General features: G+C 40.9%; 1 protein-coding gene across 8 annotated transcripts in view; it reads left to right on the top strand.

Annotated features, from left to right (window-relative positions):
• grh (grainy head) overlaps positions 1-26,812 on the top strand; it is a 211,244-nt gene that overhangs the window by 138,162 nt on the left and 46,270 nt on the right. For all 8 annotated transcript variants that reach the window (XM_072301769.1, XM_072301767.1, XM_072301772.1 and 5 more), the window contains 2 exons: positions 14,462-15,377; positions 20,931-21,088. In XM_072301769.1, coding sequence (XP_072157870.1) covers positions 14,462-15,377; positions 20,931-21,088 — 1,074 coding nt within the window. The remainder of the gene's footprint in view (positions 1-14,461; positions 15,378-20,930; positions 21,089-26,812) is intronic.

Below are 26,812 nucleotides of genomic sequence, written 5' to 3'. Positions count from 1 at the left end.
AAATCAGCAGAGCCCCTTTGGGCTATGAGCAGAGACAAGAAACTCTCCACTGGCCTCTTGGCTCTCGAGGCTTGGTTCTCGATTCAAGCAAAAAGCCGATTGAATCAAGAGGATTTTTTCTTGTCAAATTTTCAGAAGTCTGGACTCTGGATGCAAGAGACTTTTTTTTCGGTGTATCTTTTAAGATGATTGATATTATGTCTAGTTTTGACTGGATTTCCTACTAAGCCAATGATATTTTGTACATCTCACCGATATTCACAAAGACAAGAGACCCTCCACTGGCCTCTTGGCGACAGGTGGAAGCTTTTACTTTCGGGGATTCAACACTTCCTCATGGACAATTATGAGCGAGCGACAGTCATCACTCTTTTTTCGGCTGTTGACCCACCTACATGATGATGGTCAACGAGTATGCACCTCAGCACGTGGGAGACTTAAACGCACGGTTAGGAAGGTAGCGGGGCGGAGGCAAAACCTTAATGCTACTATAGGCTTGGGGTGAAAAATGTCAAAGTCTAGAATCACAGTTTATAGGCGTTACTTGGCCTCCTGAATGCATCCCCAAAAGTTTCAAACAATTTCATGAAATTTCGTGAAATTTCTCGCGGATTTTCATGAAATTTTCCATCTCTGTCTGTGAATGGTGCGTATGGATGGGCCTGTCACCCTTCTGATAAGGACAATTATGAGGGAGCAACAGTCATCACTCTTATTTTGGCTGTTGACCTACCAAGATGGTGGATGATGAGCTTCGAGTGACGTCATGAGCCAAACAAGTTTCCCAAACTTCGGCTTGTTTGCAAAACGAAACTGCCGACACGTTGTTGAACATCACCATGTAGGGTAAGTCAACAGTCGAATGCTGAAGTCCCGAAGTAAAAGCTTCCACCATAGTCGAGGTACGAATCGAGGATCTCTTGTCTCTAGATCCAAGTGTCCAAGCAGAGATTTAGCAACACCAAAATCCAGATACGCGGTTCTGTAGTTTCCCCATCATCGGTGTGCCATTCACCCAGATTACCCATCGACCCGAGTCCGTCGCGACGACCGGCGCACACTGGACCCAGTCAAGAGGAGAAATTGGACAAAATTTGGAACTTTAAAAGCTCGCTTAAGCCACTTTAAGAACCTTAAGGATTTGTATAAACAAATCTTTGAGGCTCTAAAGTGGTTTCATTGGTTTCCTCGTGACATTTCCCCTTAGAGACACCCCTTAAAATTTAAAATGTGACGAAATAAACATCAAAATCGTCAGATTTAGTCAACAATTTCATTCCCGACCTCTCAGATTGACTCGATCCACTGTTCGGCGGTGGAACTTTCTTCGACAGGTTGGGAACCACTGCCCGGGAGTGGACATTTAGCGGAATCGTCGCCGGGCGGAAGACGAGGACACGGCCATCGCGCCGAGGGAGGGGGAGGGGATCGATTCGGGGGGGAGGAGGGGGGAACGCTACGCGGCACCGGCTCTATACTACCTGAAAATCTGAATCACCGGCCGCGCCGCCGCCGCCGCCGCGCAGGCGCAAGATGCTCATCCACAAAATATTCATAAGCTGTAAAACGACAGGGGGTCTACCCACAGATTTTGTAGCCATAAATTAAGGCTGACACTTGACAATTATTCCTTACTCCGTGGCCGTGGTCCGCGTTGCCACGTTATCCCGCCGGATCCCCCCGGGAGGTGGGACCCTGGAGGGATTCTTCGCGATGTTCGGCAACCCTGCGCGTATCCGCAGCATCTCTGCACCTCGGTCGCGGCCAGAGGCTCTCCGTCCCGGCTCCGGGTTGCCGAATCGGCAGTCATCGCCTTTCGTCCACCGATTTTTATAAGAACACCGATGATACTCTTAACAAGGGATGTTCGGCAAAAGGATGGAATAAAGGGTTACAATCTGCTGGGTAATCCTAAAATGTGGTTGAAACTCTTGTTTTTGAAATTTCTGCTCGCCAAAATATAGCCATAAACTAGGAGGAACCCATAGATATAGTCCTAAACTTAGACATAGCATTGAGGTATGCATAAGCACAGTCCTAGACATAAACGTAGATATTAGCAAAGTCTTAGCCATAGCCATAGCCATATCCATAAACATAGCCATAGATATGAGACATAGAAATAAGACGTACGAATTTTAGACAGAGACATAGACATGGACATAGGCGTAGATGTAGACGTATAGACGCAGACGCATACTGAGACATAGGCATACATGTAGACACCACCAACGCAGACAACAGTTTTGTGTAAAATTCACGTGAACTTTCCATAGAGTGTAAAATAGTCCAACATACATATTTTAGGAAAATACAAGTACAAATATTATGATGCTTGACGTGGTGTATAAGCAGGAAGCCCGAAATATTGCGATAGAGACACATTCATTATGTTTTCTCTAGCTTTTTTGAAAGCTGACAAGATGTAAGAAGTATGGCAAACATTTGTAGTAAAATAGGTTGCAATGCAAAAATTTTCAGGTAATTTTGTCATAGACTGAAGAAGTTTAGCACGCATTTGAATGACAAATGGTTTAGAACGGAGATGGAGTCTGAGTGGACGACATTGTCGGTGCAAAGCTCATTACTCCTTCAATTCGGTGGTTATGCAATATAAGCCACTTAGACGTTGAAATAGTTGTACCATACATCCTAAACCCTTGGCGCAGCGCTCGAAAAGCTGCTTTTGTCAAACTTTTCCAACAGAACTTAGCGACACCCTCACACTTTTCTGATCAGGAGTTTCGACATCAGGATGCTTTACAAGGTTTTTAAGAATGCACAATCAGGCAAATAGTCAGTGATTTCTTCTCAAAACCTGTAGGTTAAAAAGAAATGAAAACAATTTTATAGATTCCGTCGTTTCTGAAACTCCTTAGCTATTCATCACTCGTCCAAACACGTTGCAGCTCTCCGCAAGTCCACAACTTTATATCAGTGTGCAGTGGCGATTCTTGCAAGTTGGCTACAATGTTTTTCCTCCATTTAAATGCATGTAAAACAATCGATTCTTGGCGAGACACCTTGCCTCACCTAAAATCGATATTTTTAATGGATTCTAAAGCAGGACCAATAGTGTTGCCAACTTGCCAAATCGCCACTGTAAATTAGTATCATGAGCTAAAGAGATTTATCAGGAGAATCGTGGGCATTTTTACCAGAAAATGTCACTAATTTTTCCTTTGATCTCACGTAACAATCGGAACAAAATTAGATAAAAATTCCACAACCACTTTCTTGCAAAAAATTCGAGTAAATTTTGCAACCTTGGAATGAAGTTCCGTTCCTTCGTCTGAGAATAAGTGGCGAGGCGTGAATGATCGATTATCGATTTTCCCCCATTTGAAGCTATGGTAAAGAATCGATTATTAAGGTGTTCGTTGCGAGCACCCTGTTTATTGATCCTTTTCCATAGTTTCAAATGGCAGATTAATCGATATATCGCAAAGCGCCCCACGCCACTGCCGAGAACGACGATATAACCGAACTTTTTTTTAGCTCAATCTCGTGCAAAAGCGTCACAGGAGACGCATTGCCGTGGCTCTGAATCGAGATACCCAGGACTAAACTAGCCAACCACCCCTTGAAGCTCCTGAGCACCAGTTCCTGTGCCGTTCGTGGCCTTGTAAGCCGCACCGCGCACCGCCAGCACTCCCGAACCGCTGCCACCGCGCGGCGCGGCGGCGGCCCGAGCTCATAATAAATTATAATTACGGTCCAGATTGTGTATAAGGTGCAATTATAATTCCCGCCTAAGCCGTTACCTCAAATCATTGTTGAGGACACCTTTGCCATAAATAGTGGTAGGAATTTCACACGCTGAGCGCCGTTCAAAGAATCCGAAAATATGTGGTCATCGGACTTCGGAACCGCCGTGGAACGGGGACGAATCCGGAGACGCGGGCCATCCTACGCAATCGCATGCAGATGATGGAGTTTCCGATTGCCAAATCGTGTCTCTTTTTGAGTACAGAGCTTTCTTTCCACCCGACAATCCGGTGGAGATTCTCTTAACAAACTGCACGGGAAACAAATGGAGATATTGCACGTGTGAGGAATTTGCGATTTGACTGTTGGCTCTTGTGTAAAAGTTCGCGAGAAATACGGCGGTGCCACTGGTTTTCTCTGAAATCAACTCCCAAGCTCAAAAAAAGCTCTCAAGTTGAGGCCAAAATGGAGGGGATATCCCACCCTTCCCTGAGAGTCCACCTCTACATCAAAACGAACTCTCCATGCAAAGATAGGGAGCAAATCTATTAGCAGGGTTGCCGTGATTTCAGTTTTGGAGTCCCCAAATAAAGTGGCAGCCCTGTCAATGTATTTGCTCCCTATCTTTGCAAGGAGAGTTAGTCTTGATGTAGACGTGGACTCTCAGGGTAGGGGGGGATATCCCCTCCATTTTGGCCTCAACTTGAGAGCTTTTTTTGAGCTTGGGAGTTGATTTCAGAGAAAACCAGTGGCACCGTCGTGTTTCTTACGAACTTTTACATAAGAATCAACAGTCAAATCGCAAATTCCTCACACATGCAGCATCTTTATTGTTTAGGGTTATCCCCTAAAATCGTGGTATTAAACTTTGCTGGATAATATGGGATTTCAAGCGTTGCCAAATTTCCTTTGATAAAACACGAATTTTTTGGTAAAAAACTTGTGGATATTTTCCTTCCAATTTCTCAGATAATTTTGTTCAAAATTTCACCAAAAGCTCCTAAAAATTTAAAGGAAAAATATTCACAGTGTTCCTCAAAAATAAAAATTTTATCGGAGGAAAGGAAACCCTTGAATGTTCATACGGCGTTCTTCCTTAGCACGGCAGTATACCAGGCTATATACCCTCTCCGTAGGCTATATATGCGTGACATATTTCAAGAACAGCCCGTTTCAACTCGCAGCGCTTTAAATTGTTATCAAATTTGGAATCATCAGTCGGTTGATCAGCCAATTGTGTTTAAATTCGCAATGAAACCGCTGGACTGCAGCTGCGTTCTGGAGAACCATAAAACTTTGTAGATACGTATCAGTCAGCGAACGCAAGCATGATAAATCTTTAAATTATGAGTGTCCTAAGGTCATCCCAGCTTCCTTCCTCCATTCTCACACTGGTAGCGGCCGTTTCAACGACAAATTTCTGTTGTAGTTACTCGAACGGTTCTTGTCCGCGGAGGACGAGAGGACGCGGACTTGGAAAGAAACCAAGAATTCCCGGGAGTTTTTGCACTTGACTGCGTTTGTCGCGTGATGCTGACCGTAGTAATTGGACAAACGAGAGGCTGTAACTCCGCGCTCCTCAGTACCGTAATAAAACGCTAGCATTCTTCATGTTTTTCAATCATCGCCACTCATTGTACTTTGAGCTGGGGGGTTCCGTTTTGGCAAGTGTGCAAGGAATTCGGTGTCACGGTGTTAAAGGCATTTCCGAAGCAACTTTAAGCCCTTTTATCCTCATTCGCGTCCTGGTTTCCGTTCGCTTCAGATCGAGTGTCAGGTATTACTGCGATTCGATAACGATCATTTTTCTTACACGTATAGTATCAAACGACGAATAAATTATTTGTCAAAATGTTGTCCAGTGTTTAATCGTGGATACCATTCCAAAGGGCTCACTTGTCACTGCGTTTTAAATGACTATTTTACCGTTAGTCTTCCGGCGTATGTATGTGGTAGTTCACTGAGAAAGAAACTATGGTTATAGTTATCACTTTCGTGGAGTTCGCGTATAATTTTTGAATTTTTTGGTTCTATCACAGGTGGTACCATTAAAATTTGACAAACACTTTCACGCTCACTGCTTGCTGCAGTGTTCAATTTGATTAGACTTGCTGGAGTACATTTTGATGAATAATAGTGCTTAACACCCCCAAATTTAAAAAAATTAATATGCATGAAATTTTTACATGTGTTGTTTATTCCCTCTAAGGTAATTTCTCCACCCAGTTTATGAAATTTTAACCAAACTAGGGGGCTCCGCCCCCTGGCCTCCATATGCGCCCCCCAGAGGCTGCTTCGCGGCCAGCAAAATCGTCGAAATTTCCCGGACGAACAAATTGAAATTGCGCAAGTTGAACTTTGAACTCTTCTTCTTCACCCCGTCCACCGAGCGTCTGAAGCATGATTTTATTAGGATAGAGAGGATATTTTAACCTGTTTTCAGGCTTGAATAGGTATGATTACATCATTTATTTCTGTGACAGTGCTATCAAAATAATCAGGAAACAGTAAAAGCAATTGAATGGGAAGGAAACCTTTGGTTCAGCTAATTAATCATAAGATTGACTGTCAACGTGACGCCATTACATTACTCGGAGACGAAAAATCTCTCATAGGCATTGAACCAAAGTGTTTCTTACCTCTTTCCTGCGAGGAAAAAACAGATAGCTTCGAGGATCGAGCCTGAATCATCGCGATGATTGTGTTGTGAGCTAATGAACATAAAAACTACATTAATCGAGAGGAGTTATCAGAGAGTTTAACTGTCCTCCCTCTTTTCTATCTGTTAAAATTATACCCGCTCTCAGAAAGCACTTAAGTGCTTGCATCCAGCTTTAGCAGTTACTTTTTATTCCCGCGGTTAATTATTTAATTAATCACTTTTTTTAAGGAAAGGAGGAACGAACTCGGGATCAGTTCATTTCACCTCTAATAGGATGGAAGTCGTAAAGCCATAATTTTTAATTCCGATCGCCACAATACACTTTCATGCTGAAAATTACCTGAGGAAAAATATTTAGGGAATCGGGCAACTATACGGCTCGCACGGTTCCTATGGTTTAGTTAAGTGGCCCAATAATAGTCGATTTGCTTCTTCGCCAAATTGGTTTTTTTACCCCTTATTATCCCACAAAAACCCCCTTTTAATGTGATTTTAGAAATACAGCTCAGCCATATGAACCGTGCATACGGTTTTCAGTATCGCGCAGTCGCACTGTTCGTATACTGCTGAAATGGTGAAATTATATTTAAAACAATAATTAAGTACTATTGTCAAGATTGTCCACTGAAATCCCAACACTTGGTCTAATCACACCCATTGCCTCGTCATGTCATATCTTATGACTAGGAGACTTAAACGCTGGAGTAGAAAGAAGAACCAAAAACTTAATTTTTCCTCACTGGTTTTGACGACAAATCATAACACTATATTCCGTCTTGATTTCGCAGATTTCTTATTTAGCAGGTTAATTTTGAGTATATAACTAATCTGTTGCGTATTGCATGAATTTTTTCATCCTGTCTGATGATCCATCGGTGCACTGATTAAGACGGTTCTAGCGACATTTCTAGGCCTATCATCGATCATCCAGAGGGTCAAGTCACTTATTAGATTGAAAATCTTTCTCATTTCCTAACAGACAAGAGACCAAGTACTGGAAAAAAAGTCGCTCAGTGGATCTAGAATCCAGACTCTTGAAAACAATTACAAGGAAAAATACTCTTGATTCAATCGGATTTTTGTTTGAATCAAAAGGAACTCCGCTTAAACTAAGAGGCTTGGTTCTCGATTCAAGCAAAAATCCGACTGAATCCACAGTAATTTTTCTTGTCAATGTTTTTAAGAGCCTGGACACCAGATCCAAGCGCTTTTTTTTCCCAGTGGCGTTTCAGCGACATTTCTAGGCCTATCATCGATCATCCAGAGGGTCAAAGTCACTTACTAGATTGAAACCCTTTTTCATTTCCGCACGGCCAAGGGGCCAAGTCGTTCGCCTTATATCTAAGTTAATCGCTTCATTAGCGAAGTTTTTGCACGAACATAATTCGTGATGGCTCGTCCGTAATGAGATTTGCGAATGCTCGCAATAGAAAACCAATTACCGTGATGAGGGAGGAGCGATGATGCGACGGTGATTGCTCGCTTGGTCCGGAGTTATTAAACAGGAGCAAACGGTGAATTCTAATTGTTATCGTTGACTTTTGCTCCTCCTCGGATGCTGCTGCCGGGTGAGGTCCCACATCCAGCGAGTGGCCCCTTCCGCTCCATTACTCTGTTTATCTTCGCACCCCATCTTCTCCTGCGGTCCCGAGCTTGAAATACTGATTTATCTCCTCGCGAGAGGCGTGAAGCGAATTAGCTTAATTTTACCTGCTGCAGGGGCAGCAGAACGATGCGTTTTTTTGTTTCATCTATCTTTTTTTGCCAGTCGGATTTCCTCCTTTTCCTCCCGAGTTTTTAACCCGATCTATTTCTTACCGTTTCCTCGTTTTACATCCCTTTATCAATGCCACTGGTGCAGGCGAGGTGTAATTATTTTTACTTTTCTTTTCTCTTCCCCCCCTTACAAATTAGATTTAGCTCATCTCCTGGCCCAATGGATTGGAGTTGAGAATAATTAAACACAGTTTTTTGGTCCTTCAGCAATGATTGAATGGAATAAAGTAGCCTACATGCTCTCGTTTATACGTTTACCTGCTGAATGGGATGAATGGGACACAAAGAGGGGTGGAGTTTTTATCCGCACAAAGGTGTCTCCATGCTCCCCTTTCAATTTTTTCTCTCTCTTTTTCGCGCTCTACATCCGAAGGAATTAGTATAACTCCTCTTGATTATTTCAGTTTTTATAGTTAAGCTCATTGGTCTTAGCTCTGTAAGATCCTAATCTATAATCTTAATTGAATTTTAGTGCCTGAAAAGTCCCGGTATGAGACAACGTTTTCTGGTGTACACATGAGCGTAGCCAAAAGTTCTTTGTGGGAGGAGCCGAAATTCACTCTTTACGGTAGACTATTGGTACCAAGCGGTTAAAACTGGTAAAAACATCTTTTAGGGGGTAACTAACCTAGCTACTAACTTAGCTACGCTCATGAGCCTGCACTGTTCTTTTGAGGTATCCGTATAAATATATATAAGTATTAATGACTCTATAATATCGATCTAAACAAGCGTCATGACAGTCAAAGGTAATTTTTTTTTTCCCCCCTTGCAAATAACTACAAATAATTAATCTCTGAAATATGTTTGGTTTAGTGCATGTGAGATTTGAAAAACGTATACCCTCCCTCCTCCTACATCATGTGATTGTGTTGATTGTAAGGGCATGAAAAAAAATTCACTACAACAAAGTGGCTCATCAAAAATAGTTCTTACAACATTTTAAATGATAGTTCCAAATGTAACGCTCTCCATAAGGAGTAAGTCAGCTTTTTAAGGTTTTAAATGTGGAAGTAGAGGGGTCCGAAATTCTTCAAAATCAAAATGAATCCATCAGAAAATTATTGCCGGCTGCTGTCTCTCGATTAATGAACGCATTTCATCTCTGGGTTCCTCTTAGGAAAATAAATTGTCTCGAGCTAACCAAAAATTACATGCTTTCCATTTATAACATTTTAAGGAGGAATGTAAAGGGACGAGTCGTTAGGGTCCAGTTACATTAAAATGTTGTGATATCAAATCCAGACAGCTCATTCTATTATCATTAGCAGGTGCATATTTTAGATCGACAAATTCAAGGAATTTGCAAGAAAAATTATGAAGAAAGTTTTCGGCCATGCTTGAGTAAAAGAATAAAATGCCAAACAAAACTTTGAAACGTTGCAATGAATTTAATCTGGGCTACAAATTTTTTAAATGTAAGCTCCAGAGATTCATGTAGGACGTAATTCGCTGCTCGGCGTTTCCCTGGTAAAGCAGCGCAATTCTATTCCAAGGTTGCATAATTGACTCTTTTTTGTTTTATTTTTCACGAGAAAATGTTCATGCAATTTTTGTCCAAAAATTTTTGTTACCAATACCAGATTGGGACAAAATTCTCCAAAGAAAAATTTGAAAAAATATCAATGCAGTTCTCAATCAGAAGTCTCCGACAGTTCTTGAGTGAAACACAAATTGCAAATTAAAATTATTTTTTGAATTATTTTAAAATTTTTGTAAAGCTCCACGGAGCCGCAATCTTAAAAAACTCTAGGAAAATTCATGAAAGTCGGAAAATTCTGACGGTGGATTACGAAGTTCCCGTCGAAGTACGCGAGGCGTGATGTAAAGAGAGTCGCAGACAATTATATGAGTGCTGAACGGCGTTGAGTGCGAAATAATAAGTCGAAGACATGAACCATCATACTTATTCCCTGTTCATCTGTCTGACAATCAGCAACAGACTTTTGTCCGCGAGGACTAGAATAAATAGTACCTCACGCGGTGGGCCGTGCGTGCGCCGCACACTGGTCCGAGCGAATAGGAGAAGTCGGACAAAATTTGGAAACTTTAAAAGCTCATAACTCCGGTTTTACAAAATTTTGAGGTCTCAAAAATGGTCCCATCGGTTTTCTCGTAGAATTCTCTTTACGAACCACCCCTCGTAATTTAAAATAAGACGAAATAAACATCTAAATTTGTAGTTTTAGTCGAAAAATTCGTGTCAGACCTCTCCCATTGATTCGGTCCATTGTGCGCCGCAATAGACCCATACATTTCGAGTTCATCCTCAGCCCTCCGAAAAACGCACAAAAACAGGTGTTAAGTCGGTATCAATTTCATGTCACTGTCTCCGGAATCCTTTCACGAGCATCTCTGCTTTTCGCCACTCTGATTTCAAACCCTCTTCAATATGAACCCATATCTTCAGAAACGGAGCACGTTAATTTTCCGATGAGCCCCGGACCTCATATGAACCCATGTATCTTGAGGCTCCCAAGAAGACGGGGATATGCCCTTTGTAAAAATATGTCCTCGAATCGCTCTCATGAATATTAAACTCTCCCTCTCCCGAATTCCGCAGACATCGCACGGGCATTTCAATTTGCCTAAGGCTCCCACTTTTTCGTTCTTCATTTCAATTGTAATCTTTTTTTTTGTTTTTCACTCGTACTCAAATGCTCGCGCTCCAATGTGAAATGGTTATTATTATTTTTCGTTTCATTGTCTTCCGATGGGGTAGATCTCTGTTCCGTCTATTGTTCTTCGTTTCAGTTAGTCACGGCTTATGTTGCCCACCAAAGTTACTTAAAACTGAGATCTGATGAAAGATTCTTATCTTCGGGAGCCGTTAACATCGACGAAAAGAGCTACTTGCTCAGTGCTTTAATTTATTTTCCTATCTTGTATTCGTGCATTTATACTTGTGAATCTTCCCAGGAACTGTTCTTTCCGTTTTTGTCGCAGTGTATATTAAATAGTACATGGGTGATCTGGGTGAATCAGTCGCTTTAATCAGTTTTGAACAATTATTTTGCATTCAGAAATTGAACAATTATCACACTCGGCAATGTGAGGAGTAGTTAGGCTTCTTCTGCTGGATACAGTAAATAATCATAAGGCGTTTTTAAAATGCAATCAGAAGTCGAAATTTTATTGTTTTGATTTCAGTGTAAGAGCGCATTAAAAAAATCCGCTGTCGTCTTTTACGAATTAGAACTAATTTTAAGGACTACATACATCCTCTCGTAACTCAAGATTGCACTAAATACATTCGCGTTACGAACATCTCTGTGACAATTAAATTCCGACTACCAGGCATAAAATTTTCAACGACATTAATACTACCGTGCTAAGAAAGAACGCCGTATAAGCCTTCAGACGTCGCCAAATCTCCCTTGATAATACACGAATTGAGGAACGTATGAATGTTTCTCTTTCAAGTTCACCAGATAACTTTATTTGCAATTTGATCAGAGGTACCTGAAAAATTCAAGTAAATACACAGGATATCTAGCATCAGGATTTTTCCCATTCTATCAGGATATGGGGTCAATCAGGATTTAATCCCGATTTCATCAGGATTTAAGAAAAAATCGGTCGTAAAATCAGGCTTTGAGAAAAGTCGGCCATCTGATCGGATTTTTTTATCGACCTAGTTTTGTGAAGTTACATTCGTCTCCGCAAAAAATCAGGATTTGGAAAAATTATGAAATCAGGATTTAGCAGTAAAAAATCAGGAAAAATCAGGATTTCTCGAAATGAAAAAAAAGAAACTAGACACCCCGATACAATCATGACGTAACTTAAAAATTAATTTTTTATTGGAGGAGATTCGGCAACATTCAAATGTTCATACGGCGTTTTTCCTGAGCACGGCAGAATAGATTACCTACTACCCCCATTTTTTCGGTGCGATTACCTCACTTACGACCCAGTATTCGAGTAATCAACATTTTATCGACTCCGGGAGTGATTCCCTTGAGAAAAAGCCCTTCGTTTTGCTAATGAGCCAAAAATGTGTCTAATACGCGTCTGAGTTAACTGCGATCCTCGGTAAGACCATCGACGAAGGACAGCGGAAAGCCAGTGAAACGTAAAATTCAACTACCGCCGCCGCCGCTTTGCCGTAACGTGACGAAAATTAGCACTCGTTTCCCAGCTCCCGGTGCAGTAATACTCGCACAGTTTTTTTTATGAATATTTAACGATAATAATTAACCAACCGATTTATCCCCGACGAGAATCGCTTAAAATATTCATCAATACATTACTGCGTGTATGGCGTTCGCCTCTAATTTATTCAATTTTTATAATTAACTCGCTGTGACCTCTCCGGCCTTACCTCGGCCGGCTGTGCAATCGGCGTTTCCCGGGTCCCAGAACCGAATTCTCTCGTCTTTCTTCAGATTTGTGCGAATCCAAGTGGACTCGAGTTTTCAACTCTGTGCCTGGACCAGATTAGCGTGGCATCCTAGGTCTATCGACACTGGAGAAAAAGTCGCTTGGATATCTAGAGTTTAGACTCTTAAAAACATTGACAAGAAAAAATACTCTTGACTCAATACGATTTTTCCTTGAATCGAAGAGTCTCTTGATTCAGGCGGTTTCCTTTGGAATCAAGCAGAAAATCCAATTGTATCAAGAGTATTTTTTTCTTGTCAATGTTTTTACGAGTCTGGACTCTAGATCCAAGCGACTTTCTCTTCCAGTGAATACAATGCAGTGTTACATTGAATCAGTTCATTAATTTTATGTGAATTATACATTTTCGTAGAATTTAACTTTTTAAGCTAATACCTATATGTATAAAGGCCTCCATCCTTAGTATAAACGTTAATTTGTATTTTTTGGCCTAATATTATGAAGATATGCACCCAGCCAATTTAATTGATTTTTGGGCACCATGCAAGCAATATAATCTCTTCCTAAACCTATTCCCTTTAAATATTTTAAATGATTGTTCAGTTTTGTATTGCCACGCATGAGGCATGCCCCCAAGAGCGCGAAGCACCCTCCACGGATTGGACTGCTTAGCGGACAGGAGTTCCTGCCAGAGCAATATAAAAATGTAAAATAAATTAAAACTTACAAGAATACGTGACTCTTGACTGCTTCGAAGGACTCATTCGTGTCTCATATCCAGGTTATTTTTTCAACGTCCTAGTGTCTCCAACGGTGAAGCTGTAAACTCTCTTGCTCATAAATTAATTCTAATTATTTTTCGTCTCCTTCTTGTGACGTTTGACGATTGATCATTTTTAATTTTAGCCTCCACGCAAGAAGTAAATGCGTCAATAGCCGTTCTTATTTACTTAGCAAGTTCTGACGTAAGAACTAGCTTCCGGCTTTTTATCACCTTTGACTTAAGTTTCACTGTAACTTTGCATAAGCACAGCAGTTTTGAAGAGACATTCTACCACCGCGCAGAAGTGCCTTGGGAGACATTTCTTAGGGGACAAGAGGGACATTTTTAACATTTCGGAAAATTTTCGAATTTTTTTTTTTCGGACGGCTCATTCGCGTGTTTACTAGACTGAATCACTCTTCTTACAGAGTTGTGAAGAAACATAATGACCATTACCGCCATGAAAAATTTAAACCTACCTTCTCGTGTCCAGCTGGACCGAGTCCAATGACACCAATCCGGTTCTTAATACAGAACTACTTTCGAGAAATAAAGTATTAAAGTTTAAATTTCATGAAGTCTTGTGCAATTGTAATTTCAAAAAACAAGAACGAAGGAAGAGTCAAAAATCAGCGTATTCAAGTAGAAGACTTTTCCATTCTCTTGTTTGACTGAATATTATATGTTGAGTACAATTGGTGCTGACTTAATTTACTGCGAGAAAATATTTTTAGACCGCACGAACCGGAGTCTTCGAGCAGATAACTATATCGCACACGCAGTGCGTTTTCTTGCCTACCTCAAAAATTGAAGGAGAAGTGGGGAAATAGTAATGTGTGTAATCTCTATACCCCTTTCGTGTCAATTCTCCCTCCTTGAAATGCTATATTACACTGTTAAAAATCCATACAAAGTGAAATCAGCACCAAGCGAATATAATACACCCCGCAGAAAGAGTATATTCCGTTCCATAATAGTGTAAGTCATATTCCGTTACGTAATATTGTAAGTCATTCCGTATGGACAATATAGATTCCGCTTCATATTCATATCAATAAATGGGTATGTTAGGCGCTGTATAGACTCTGGCACAGATTTTCATCATAAAAATTTAAACATTGTAATTTTAACTAATTTGCATACGAAACTTTTGTTTCGCATATCAGTGGTCAAAATGTGCTAATTTTGATGTTTTTTGTTTGTTTCAGGGCCACAACAGTACCGGGAGGAACTCCGGGTTTGTTCACGTCTCAACTCAAGGGGACCAACGGTGTGATAGGTGGCGGGAGCCTGGACGGCGCTCAGCTGACGGACTTCCCAGGCCTGTTCCTCCAGCACCACCCTGTGACGTCGATCAAGCGGGAGCCGGAAGACCTGAGCCACCGCAACAAGCAGGCCAAGGGCCGCAAAGTAGTACTGGTGACCACCTCGGGGCAGCCAGACCTAGTCGTAGATGTAGCCAACAATAGTAGTAATAATAGCAATAACAACACGAATAGCAATAGTAGTAGCAATAACAACAACACAACGGTCAAGGAGGAGTTCATCTCGTCGCCGCAGCATGGAAGCCGCTCCATGAACGGGACCCCTAGTTCGACCTCCTCGCTCATCGTGCCGGACATCGGGCCGCCGTCCACCCTGGAGCTCATCGCCACCCCCGACGGACTGAAGCCGGCCAACATGGCCTACAGCACGCACATCTTCACGCCGCAATCTCACGCCGGGAGCGGGACCCCGTCGCCGGTCCCCTACTCGGAGCACATCCAGTACACGGCCTCCGTCTCGCAGGGCGTCAGCGCCGGCTACATCACCACCTCGACGACGGCGCCGCGCAACACGGCCTCCAGCTTCGGCGACCCCTACTACAGGGACTACTTCGCCGAGCAGAGCCCGTACGCGACGCAGATTCGGCAGCAGATCCCGGCCTACGCGGACAGCCCGGAGAACGCCGGCGGGCTCTCGACGGCGACCACCTCCTTCGTCGAGCGCTACGTCCGCCAGAGCACCTACCACAACAGCAAGGGCGTCATCGCCGCCGCCGGACTCACTGTTGATCTCCCGTCGCCGGACAGCGGGATCGGCGCCGACGCCATCACGCCCAGGGATCAGGCAGCAATCCACCAGGTCAGTCAACCCTCGGTCATTAATTCATTATCAGAAGCCACACTGCCGTTCTAAGGAACAACGCCGTATGAACATTCGAGAATTGCTAAATTTCACTGGGAAAAAAAACACATTGGATCTAGAGTCCAGACTCTTGAAAACATTGACAAGAAAAATGGATCATGATTCAATCAGATTTAAGCTTAAATCAAAAGGAAATCGCTCAAATTAAGAGGCTAGGCTCTTGATTTAAGCTTAAATCTGATGAATCAAGATTATTTTTCTTGTCGATGTTTTTAAGAGTCTGGACTCAGATCAATGTGTTTTTTCCCCAGTGTTCTGGAATAAGGACCACTGTTCCTGACTCATCCATAAAAGCACCTAACTGCATAGTTAAACTAATGGTACATACCGTCGCTCCTCTGATATAAGGACGTTTCTCGATTTCCTTGTGAGCCCTGTTTTCCATGCAACTCCATGGCTTTTGGGACTCATTTGGTAATGGAGATCACACCCTTACGTCAGAAGTGTGACGATATGTCGTGCTCCATTTATTAAACAGACAAGTAATCATCATTCTGTCCTGAATTTCTGTGAGTATACTCTGCATTGGCCAAGGAAAATGCACAGAAACTTTTAAGGCATTGTGTTGATTTGTTCTCTGGTAAAAAATAAAACTTGGGGAAAAGCACGCAACGCGAGATTTAGACAGGCCGATTCCCCTTAAATTAGATCTGTCCAATTTATCCATGCTGAAACTCGAAAACCGCATATCTGAAATTGCAACGTTATAAATATTCTGTACTATTTTACATTCCTGATAGTGCGACTGTTCAACTGTTCATAGTGTTTACGCCTAATTTTCTGCACCGAATTAAAATAAATCCTTAGAATTCCATGCTAAAATGCGAAGTAAATTTCTCAGAATTCCATGCAAAAATGCAAGGTAAATTTCCCAGAATTCAATGCAAAAATGCGAGGTAATATCCTTCAGAAAAGTAAAATTTACGTATGGAGTTTTCGAAATGAACCTTGATCGAGGTACGTTATCTCGGAGTTTCACCGTTGATTTGTGGGTCGGCGTGGTATGGTCGTTCGCACTTCATCATTTTTTAATCCGTGATGATTAATCTGCGTCTCGTAATATATGTTGAATATTTTTAACTGGAGCAATGGCATTTCCTCTCCAACCCGAGGGCTTCGAAACGGTCAGACATCCGTGACAGGAAAAGACTCCCTAGAATCTTGTTTACGAACTGAATAATTCTATTTATGGACGTATTCGAACCAAAAGGAACTATGTCTCACGCGAAGCCTATGCACATAGTTCCTTATGGCATAAACACGTCTATTTATAAGCTCATGCAGAGCGGGAAAGGATGAAAAAATGGCTTTTGAATACCATACTGCCGTGCTAAGGAAAAACGCCGTATGAACCTTCAGGCGTTGCCAAATCTCCTCTCATAAAATGGGAATTTCCTAGTAAATTTATGAATATTTTCCTCTCAATTTCTCAGGTAATTCAGTTCACAATTTTACCTAAAGATTCTGAAAATTTGAGGGAAAAATATTCATAAATTTCCTATAAATAAACATTTATCGAAGGAAATTTGGCAACTCTTGAAGGTTCATACGGCGTTTTTCCTCAGCACTGAAGCATAGCGCTACTCCGCGTCTCCACCTCTCAACCGCAAGTGACAAGGGGGGCCATTTCGACTAGGATGCTGAGAATCTCAAGCCCGCGTCGGTTCCGAAATCTCTAATTTTACGTTGCGAGATCCCTTAATTTGTGAGAATGTCATTGCCATCGGTCAAGGTCCCGCGAGGTAGATCGGCCGCAGCGTGAATCAGAACGACGCTCATCCTTGCCGTTTGATAAGTTTTTGCCGTCATAAGCATATTTACCCGCTATTAACTTCCGAAAACAACTCGTCTAGCACGAGAATCGCTAGACGCGCGCTCATTCAATCATCTCGGATTAATTCGAGTTTTCCGCCTTCTCCCGCGAGCCGCGACCCCTCCCATTTCGAGTGACCCCTCTGCCGGACTAAGGAAGAACGCCGTATGAGCCATTAGGCGTTGCCAAATTGCCTTCAATACAAAAATTAATAATTATAAAAAAAATTATAATACAAATATTTCAAACTAGTATCTTATATTTATTGTTAGACATCTTTAAAAAAAACTTATAATATGTCACATATTGTATCGTTCCTCTCACTTTTACTATTATCATAATAACCAATGTTTATGTATATTTTAAAGGAGTTATTGTAATTTCTGTACAGGAAATCAATTAACCAATTTAAATTAATTCTAAAACACAACAAAAAAATACCGTTTTTACCTGAGTAAAATTCGTGAATATTGTTTTCAAATTTTTACCGAATTTCTACGTAATTTAACCATAAATCGTAATTTAACAAGAAAAAAATCAAATAGAACGAATTCTTAAAAACCTAAGAAAAAACCAAGTTATGCAGGCACTTTCCTCAAAAATACACTTTATATCCGGGGAAATTTGGCATCGCCTGAAGGCTCATACGACGTTCTTCCTTAGCATGGCAGCCCTCTCGTGCGCTACCTCGGCTCTCAAGTGTTTACTAATGGTTTTTTGAGTAGCCTCATTATTCTGCTCTTAAACTCAACCGCAGATGCAGATGCTCTGGGCACGAGCACTCCATAATACTCGCCTCTTTCTGCTCCTGCTCCTCGTGGGAGCACCCCCCCCCCCCCCCGCGGCGCCCTATACTCAGCTCTTTCGCTGGGCAGTTAATCGATGTAATGAGTCAGATAAATCTTGCGAGATTCGATGCGATTCCGCAGGCTGAGGGGGAGGAGGATTTGGACCGTGGAAATTCAACTCGTTAACGTGAATTCATAGCCGGAAGTGAACATCATCAAGGTACCCAACCTGTTTTCTGAAATTCTCAATTTGAATACACTCACATGCAAAAATCGAACTGACTCTAGACCAATAGGTCCCGGGTTCGAATCCTGGTGGTGATGAAAAATTTTTTCGGTACTGACGAGTGGATCGACAGGAACAGATTCTACTCGACCTTAATCCCTGAAAATTTGAAAGCTGGAGAATGGATGTGCCAGAATCTCCCTGATGTCTACTGACAATAAAATAATTTCTATGTTAAAACTCATGTCTATAGATGGATGTAGATCCCTAAGTTACTAAATAAACAGGAATAGAAGCCAAATAACTGCAAAAAGAAAAAAAATTCGAATCTTATAAAAGTAGAAAGTCACCTCTACTCTTGGTATTCAAAAATGTCCCCGAAAACTGGACATAAATGCCCAAAAGTTAAACGTCGAACTTGAAATAATAGTGTATCATATCGAATCGGTAATTTCCCCTGTTCTATGTGATATTAGTCCAAAATTAGTTTTTCTGAAAGAAATGTCTGCGATTATGAAAGTCAAAGAATGCATTTGAGCTGTCTTTACTGAAATGTGATGGTTGCCTTATTTTGCTCCTATCATTACCTTGGCAAAATGCTCTTATATTATGTTTATTATTGTCAGGGTTTGGGATAAAGAGACTTTATACGTTTAGGATTCGTTACAAATTTTAATAATTACAAAAGTTCATTACCGATAACTATGTCCACCTCCATGATGATACTAGTATTCTTATAGATGAACAAGTTTTGAACTTCAACACACTTTTATGCACTTTTCGGGTTGATTAGGTGTCTTAAACAACTATGAGTGATTGGTTATATGGGTGGTTATTTTTAGTACAATGCATAATGTTTCGCCATTAAAGATCAGGTAGAATACATGCGGCTTAGTAAGCTGTAATAAGTATAATTTCGAGAAAACTATCTGCAACAGATGGTTTCTCTATACCGACTTACTAGAACTGCAGTGAAGACTTTGGAAGGACAGTTAATGCTTCCTGTATGCGACTCAAATTTAGTAACCATATAATTTTAATTTAAGTATCCAGTCCCTCGCAAGTTTAATTACTATGCGGCCATCCATTACTTTGCAGGAGTATTCGTCGAAAAAAATAAATAAATGATTACAGCTCTGTACCAACACTACTATGACTTCACTCATTGCAATTCAACCTTCACCCACCATAATCTAGAGACATAGTAAACAAAACTAATGCGCATCATACGATATTTTCAGCGAGAAGAGGAACTGTAATAACATCCCGAATTAATTGGGTGTTTACCGCATACATTTAATAATTAATCCTCAATTTTATTCGGAATGGTGGAGGGAATCAATATCACCTGAATACTGCTTGAGAGTCAAGGATGCCGAAACCGCCCAATTATTATAGCGATCTCACACCGAAGATTAAATTCGCCGCTCGTAGTTAGTTAATCATGAGGATGAGCAGGAGACCTCGTATCAAGGTCGGCGGTATGATCTCAGCTGACCAAAACGGAAAGACTGAAAGACGTAACCAATTTGTATTCAATGGGTCCGTGGAAACTTTTGCTGCATGGGGCGAAAAAAGAGTTGTTGTTTCGTGAAAAATGGGCGCAAAAGTCACGGTAAGCACATTGGGAAAGTCTGAATATTATTCCTAATTGCACAATTTGCGCTGAAAATCTGCTCAGTTTATGAGTTTAAGTTTTCCAATGCGTAAAGTATACTGCATCAAAGACATAAGATGGATTGTTAAAGTCTTCAAAACAATAAAAACACTCGGCGGCAAATAAATACATTTTCTTCAAATTTTAAGGCGTACCCTAAGGTTTTTAGGCGCGTATTATTTAATCAAAATACATCGATGACATAGTGCAAAACCACGTATCTCCGTTCCCGACGTAGTAGACTCTCTGCCATACCTACTTTATTTGTTCTTTGAATGCTAGTCGTCATATTTTCTTCAAAACTTCCTTGCATTTTCTTCCCTGTTAACGGAATATTTTTTATAAAGTTCAAGCTGTAAAGTTGGGTTTTTTCCGTGAAAAAATATATTAATAGCAAACATTTTGAAACGTCGCAATGGAAATTCGTGGTTTCGCACTTCGATCATCGAAATGACATCTATCCAACGCCATTACATTCCTGATTTCCAAGTTAAGTTTTATGAGTAGAAGTACTTTGATTCTTTGTTATTATTTGTAGAAGTGAGTGAGGACCCCAGAAGTACGTTTTCTCCCACAGATTGTGAAGTTATGAGTGATTTTCAAACTCTCCCGAAGTGCTGATTGTAATTTTAGAGCAGAAAGTAGGATAGAAAGTCGAACTCGGAACCCAGGTCGTCATAAGGTAAAGCTGTTTACTTTCGTAACCACGCGTTAAAGTCTCTCGGCAAATGGAACGGCAGTCGTCGCGACCGCTCTGTCCAATCATTTCAGCGGTTTTAACTAAAAACTTTGTCGACTTTGACGATCTAAAAATTTGTTCTTTGAGGTTTTTCTGGTAGCAATACGGTTATACACTCCTCTTGAAATTATTTTAGCATTATCTAAATTCCAGGGCACCGTTCCAGCGTTGTATTATATAATTTTCATTTTCAATCAATAAATTCAATCTATGTTGGTCCTTTGAACACTCTCGTTAATGACGTCTTATTTTTGCGTTTGATTCCAGTCTTTCGACTATGCAGACATGTGCCAACCGGGAGCATTGATGGACCCAGCGGGATCGCGGCCTGCCACGGCACCAAATCACCCGTCAGGGGGAAGATCTCGACCTTGGCACGACTTCGGCAGACAGAACGATGCCGACAAAATACAAATACCTAAAACGTAAGTAAAAATTTCCCACTATCACTACTACTACTGGCTGTACCAATTCACTCTTATAGCGCTCCTTACATTCCCTACCTAAAGTTGATTCTTACAATCTGACTTCGAATCAAAAATTGTCCTGGTCGCCTTCAACTATTCAAATAGGCAACCATCAGTTATTTTGAAGTACATTAAGTTGCCGGTGTTTTAAAATGAAGGCGCTCTTTGATTCGGATGCTGAAATAGACATCAAATCGTGACTGGCTATATGAGAATTTTTTGTTGATTTTTTTTCGCCTGCGGTTGCTGAAAGATGGGTTAAATTGTATTTTAAAATTTCCAAAAACACCGCTTCACTTCACTGCAAAGGGTGGTAAAATACACATGACACACAAATTTTATTTTTTATTTTTTAAAAGAGGCTATGAACTTTACACCGTTGCATGAGCTAGTCTCATTTTTATGGCCGGTGGTTTGCTGTCGTTCCTTGAGTAAAGGGGTTTTTAAGCTCATAATAAAGCCGTGCCAAGACAGTTTTGCTGGTTTTTTCCGAACATACTCTTCTGGCCAAAACAGAGTTTTCTATTAAAAAAGGGAGTAATAATGAACAACAAAGCTCTCTATTCCTTTAAAACCTTGATGAAAAGTGAAACTACTTCTTTTCTTTTCATCAAGAATACGGTTAAAAGTCAAGAACTCAAGAGGAAGTGTATGCATGCTTTATGAGAGTAGGCATCCTCAATAAATTTGACTCGGATTCAAATTTTTATAAGACACTTCAAAGTAAATCTCAGGAAGACGAATTATGTTGCCGTAAAAGTCTTCTCATTTCCATTTTGACAACGATTTGTAGGGGATATTTATTCAGGTGTAGAGGATGTCCATTCTCTTTTCTTTTTTACTTTTTTCGGAAACCGGTTGAGAAATAATAAAATAAACTAGGTTTAAATGTTATCAGATACTGGACACGAACTGATTAAAGAAGAGTATCGTGCCACATCTTCGAAGGCTGCTGATCGGTGTCGCCAAGTTAGCAAGAAAAGAATCAGTTCCAAGCCGTCGCACAATAATTTTCCATGAGAAAAAAGAGAATTAAAATGTCTCTTTCACATATCCGCAGTGTCGCCTCTTCGAACTTAGTCTCAGCTTATCGAGAGAGAGGTCATCATCCTTTTCTAATTCGTCCTCTCTTCTCTATTTCTCTCTCCTCCTCTCTCTGATTTTTGAAGCCTGGGGCCTCATTAAAATGTCATCTATTAAAATGTTCTCACCTGCCGAAATCAACGGTCAAGTGAAATTCCGCCTTCTTTGCCACAAAACCACTCCCGATGTTGTCAGTTTGTCATAATGTCCGAGTTGTTTCTGAAAGGAAGCGTGCATTGTATATTTCTCAAATGAGCCCCATAACGTTATCATTCTTATGTAGCCCTGGGTTCAACAGAAAATTACACCTGTTCTGTTCAGAAACAACACTTTCATGCTGAATCAGCATAGTAACCGTCGCATGATGGATGCCTAATTTCAAACGATTCTAAGAATTCTATTTTAATTTGTCGACTCATACGCGAATTTTAGAGAGAATGGTTTAATCCAAAAAATAAACTCTGATTTTTGAGACACGGAAATAAACGATGCTACTATAAATTTAGAGGGAGCAAAACGTATATTTTTTGTTTGCTATACCAATCTCAGCAAAATCTTTAATCTCCAATCTTGAAGTTTAATTCGACAAATATTTCATCATCGGACAATATTTTTACGAGTGAGCATTGACGGATCCAGCACATTGGCAACATTGTCTTTCCTCCGTTTAAACCTATGGAAATGTATCGATTCTTGAAGGGGCCAGGTGCTTTGACAAGAATCAATTTTTTTAGCATAGGTTTAAATGGAGGAAATCCGGTGTTGCCAAATTGCTGGATCCGCCACCGCGATAGAGATGCTTGTAAATGTAATTTGAAACAAACAAAATCAATGCATGATCGAAGGGAAAATAATGATCAATTTAAAAGTCAATCAGTAAATCGAGGAATTATTTTAATCATTTTATCTTTATTTTATTTTACCAAAAAAATACAATTTTTTAAATTGTTGAAAAGTTACCAGCAATTTAAATTCAAGTGTTTTGGCCACTGATACGTTGAATTTTTCCGCCCCCACTCAGAAGATAGTTTATCCCTATACTCACTTTTTCTTGATTTTTTCTTCTCCATGTGCAAAAATGATAAGGATTTGACAGAATCAGCACCATGAAAAGGGTAAGAAGTAGTTGCCAAGGTGGACTTCGCAACTCTGCTTTCCAATCACTATCCGCTTGGTAAATCAGACTGATCTTAAATCCGCCTTTCCCCTACGAAGAGTGCGCATGCGCCGTTATCCTTTGCTCCTTCCTGTCCTCCGAGGAATGGAATAAAAAAAGGAGGAAAAAAACTCCCGCGGCCCCCTTTTTTCAACCGTTTGCACTCATTTATTTTTGTCAACAGGATGAAAGACACTGACAAACATCCATTTATTATGTGCTGAACTTTTATACTCCTTCGTTCGGAGGAATTTCTCCAATATTATTGTGTTATTATCTTGTCCGTTTGCCCTCGATATGTCTTTCAAAACATTGATTTTATGATTGAATTCGCCACTGTTTTCGTATATGGTCAAGTATTTTCAGTAATTTTGAGATGGCGCTCCGCGCCATTGATTTTATGACCAACTAGCCGCTGTGGCTCGCTTCGCTCGCCTCGCGTCTAGCCGGGGGCTCCGCCCCCTGGACCCCCGGTCACTCGCTTCGCGAGTGACTTACGGCTCGCAAGCGAGCCGTATTCCGTGCCGTAAATGCAAAAGGATGATAAAGTAATGTAATCCAATAAGAACTCTTTTGAATACATGAATACGAGAGGCATTCCTTCCTAAATTAGTTTACCTGTTTTCAGTTCCGTAATGATCTTCCTTGTAAATTTTTTATGGATAGTTTTCCTGTAAGGGATTTTTCTTGGGGGGGGGGGGGGCATTAACTGTGAGTTAAATAAGGCGAAGTCCCTCCGGAATATGACAATGTAAGCCCTGCGAACTTCGTATTGGCCAGGAGGAGTAGCTCACTGGCGTCCTCCAGGACTCCAGCCAACACCACGCCAAAGCCACAGACTTAAACAATCATACGTCGGGTGGCGCCAGTAGTAGAGAAGTTCAGGACTTAAGAAAAGAGACAATTTCGAATGTTACATTAAAAAAAGCATCTCATGCATTTGGCCATCATATAAATGAATGTATTTTCAAATGAATTTCGCGCAAATGTATGAACGAACGGGGTACAAAACGTATTACCTTATAAAAGAAGGATTTTCGGTTACTCGGCACTGACCGGCAAAATACATGTAAATTTGGAGTTACTCCCCCTAGTCGTTAGCTACTCACTCAAGGAACATTCTGCGTAAAAAATTCGAGTGAATCGTTTGAATGTGTAAATTATTAGACTCATTAATTAGTATACGCACTAAAAAGAGACAAACTTCATGCACATTTGCACCCAGAAAATACCTATGAGTAGAAATTGTGTAGAACGTTTCTGGCGAAAACGGGTGTACAATAGCCTCAAACTGGGTTGGACACTAAAAAACCGAGGATATTCCGTAAAAAAAGAAAGGAAAGAAAGTATGAATAGAAATTGCTAAATATCCATTCATCGACTGGCGCGGCCGCAAAAGAACGTATCTCGCGAATACAGAGGTAAAATAGTATCACTCAGTATCGAACACTCACAAATCGGAACTGTTCCGTGAAAAAGAAAGAAAAATTGAGCAGATATTGTTAAGTACCCATTGATCAACTAACATAACCGTAAAAGAACGTATCCGACGAAAGCAGATGAGCGATGGGCAACCTCTCAAAAAGTCGCGAGATTTCGAGATCTAATCAGTGTTGCTCTCGACATGCAGGATGCAGCTAAGTTGGCAGCGTACACGAATAGACTGATTTTCGGAGCAACTCAGAGGAAGCAATGCAAAGGAAGCAATTCAGTCCTGAAAACATTTTGTTTCCTGTTTTTTTCCCACGGTTTTCCTTTGCTCTTCGATAAAGGTGGCTGATGTAGGGGTAACGGGAGGGACGACCATAATTCTGCAGTGGTAAGGAAGAACGCCGTATGAGTCTTCAGACGTTGCCAAATTTCCCCTGGAAAACCACTAAATTTCAGGAAAATTTTTGAATGCTTGTCTACCAATTTCTTGGATAATTTTGTTTTTAATTTGATCTAAAACGTCGTGAAAATTTCATGGGGAAAATATTCATAATTTTCCTCAAAAATAAACATTTTATCGAAGAAAATTTGGCAACTCCCGAATGTTCATATGTCGTTTCTTCCTTAGCAGGGCAGAATTGCAAACACTGCGCTTTAAAAAAGAGACCATTTTCGGTTTTCTTCAAAGTATTCGGACATAACTCCAATAAAAATACAATGAGAGGATTAGCGCGAGATTTGGATGTCGCTCCCGTGTCGGAAAATCATGTTTTGACTCGTCTGCCGACAAAATCTCGTCAAAGCGTTCAAGAACAGCTGGGCCTGGACATGAGTTAGGAGTCAGGAGACCAGGCGACAGCAATAGATCTCAATTCGTCATCCTTTTTTTCCCTTCCTGCTCGGCCTAGTGGAGCTCCAAAAAAATTGATGAAATTTCTCTCATCGGTTCGATTTCAACTTTCTCAGTAAATTTACGCTCTGCTAAAAAAGTATATTACAATGAACTAAATTTCGTCGTGATATGTTGATAAGTAACGGAAATATCGTTCAGCAAGTTATAAATGCAGCAGTTGTGGTATCGATCTTAGTGTACCGTAGAATCATGTATTTTCATTAGTTTGACCACCATTCTGCTCAAAATTTCACCGCGAATCGAAAAATATACACTGTAAAAACAATTTCCGAATGATAGAAAAAATTGCATTTTTACTGTCTTTAAATTTTGAGGGTCAGATTTTGTTTGGCATATGAGACAATAGGGCTGCGATCCGTAGCGAGCAGTCTCGGGCTCGAGGGTTGTTAGACAAAAGGACGGGAAAACCCATGTCATCGCGTCGCTTCGACAGTTTTATGGAACCACGTAGCTGGGGCGGCTTCCTTTTACTCAGACAGAGCAGTGCTGAGACCGAGTCCGAGTTTGACCTTCGGCGTTGGGTGAAGGCTGTGTAGTAGTAATATGGAGAGGGGTCTATCTGCATCTCTCAGCGGTTTACACAGATATGGCTGAAAAATTGGAAATTCTCATAGTTTTGCGAGCATCTAGGAGCTAGAAGCTTTCAATCGACCCAAAAATCGTAAAAAATCGCCCCGGTAGATCTCTCAAAATAGGCGTTACAACAGGAACATAACCAATTCCCGGGAACTTAAGGCCGGAGGGGGGTGGATTTGGCTTTAAGAGCGTCTCAGGAAGAAGAGTCTGAAAAATTTGGAAGTCTGACAATTTTGCGAGCATCTAGAAGCTAGGAGCTTGCGGTCGACCCAAAAATCGTAAAAATCGCCCCGGTAGATCTCTCAAATTAGGCGTTACAACGGAAACATACCGCAACTCTCGGAAACTTAAGGTCGGAGGGGGGTGGATTTGGCTTTAAAAGCGTCTCAAGCGAAAGAGGCTGAAAAATTTGGAAGTCTGAAATTTTGCGGACATCGGGACGTCAAGGGCTTTAACCAGAGTCAAGCATCGTTGAAATCGGTCCGGTAGAACTCCAGAAATAAGCGTTACAGTGAAACCCCCA

This window comes from Bemisia tabaci, chromosome 6 (genome assembly GCF_918797505.1).
Source record: "Bemisia tabaci chromosome 6, PGI_BMITA_v3".
Lineage (NCBI taxonomy): Eukaryota > Metazoa > Arthropoda > Insecta > Hemiptera > Aleyrodidae > Bemisia > Bemisia tabaci.
The sequence above is the reverse complement of the archived record's forward strand: the minus strand, read 5'-3'. Positions and strand labels throughout refer to the sequence as shown.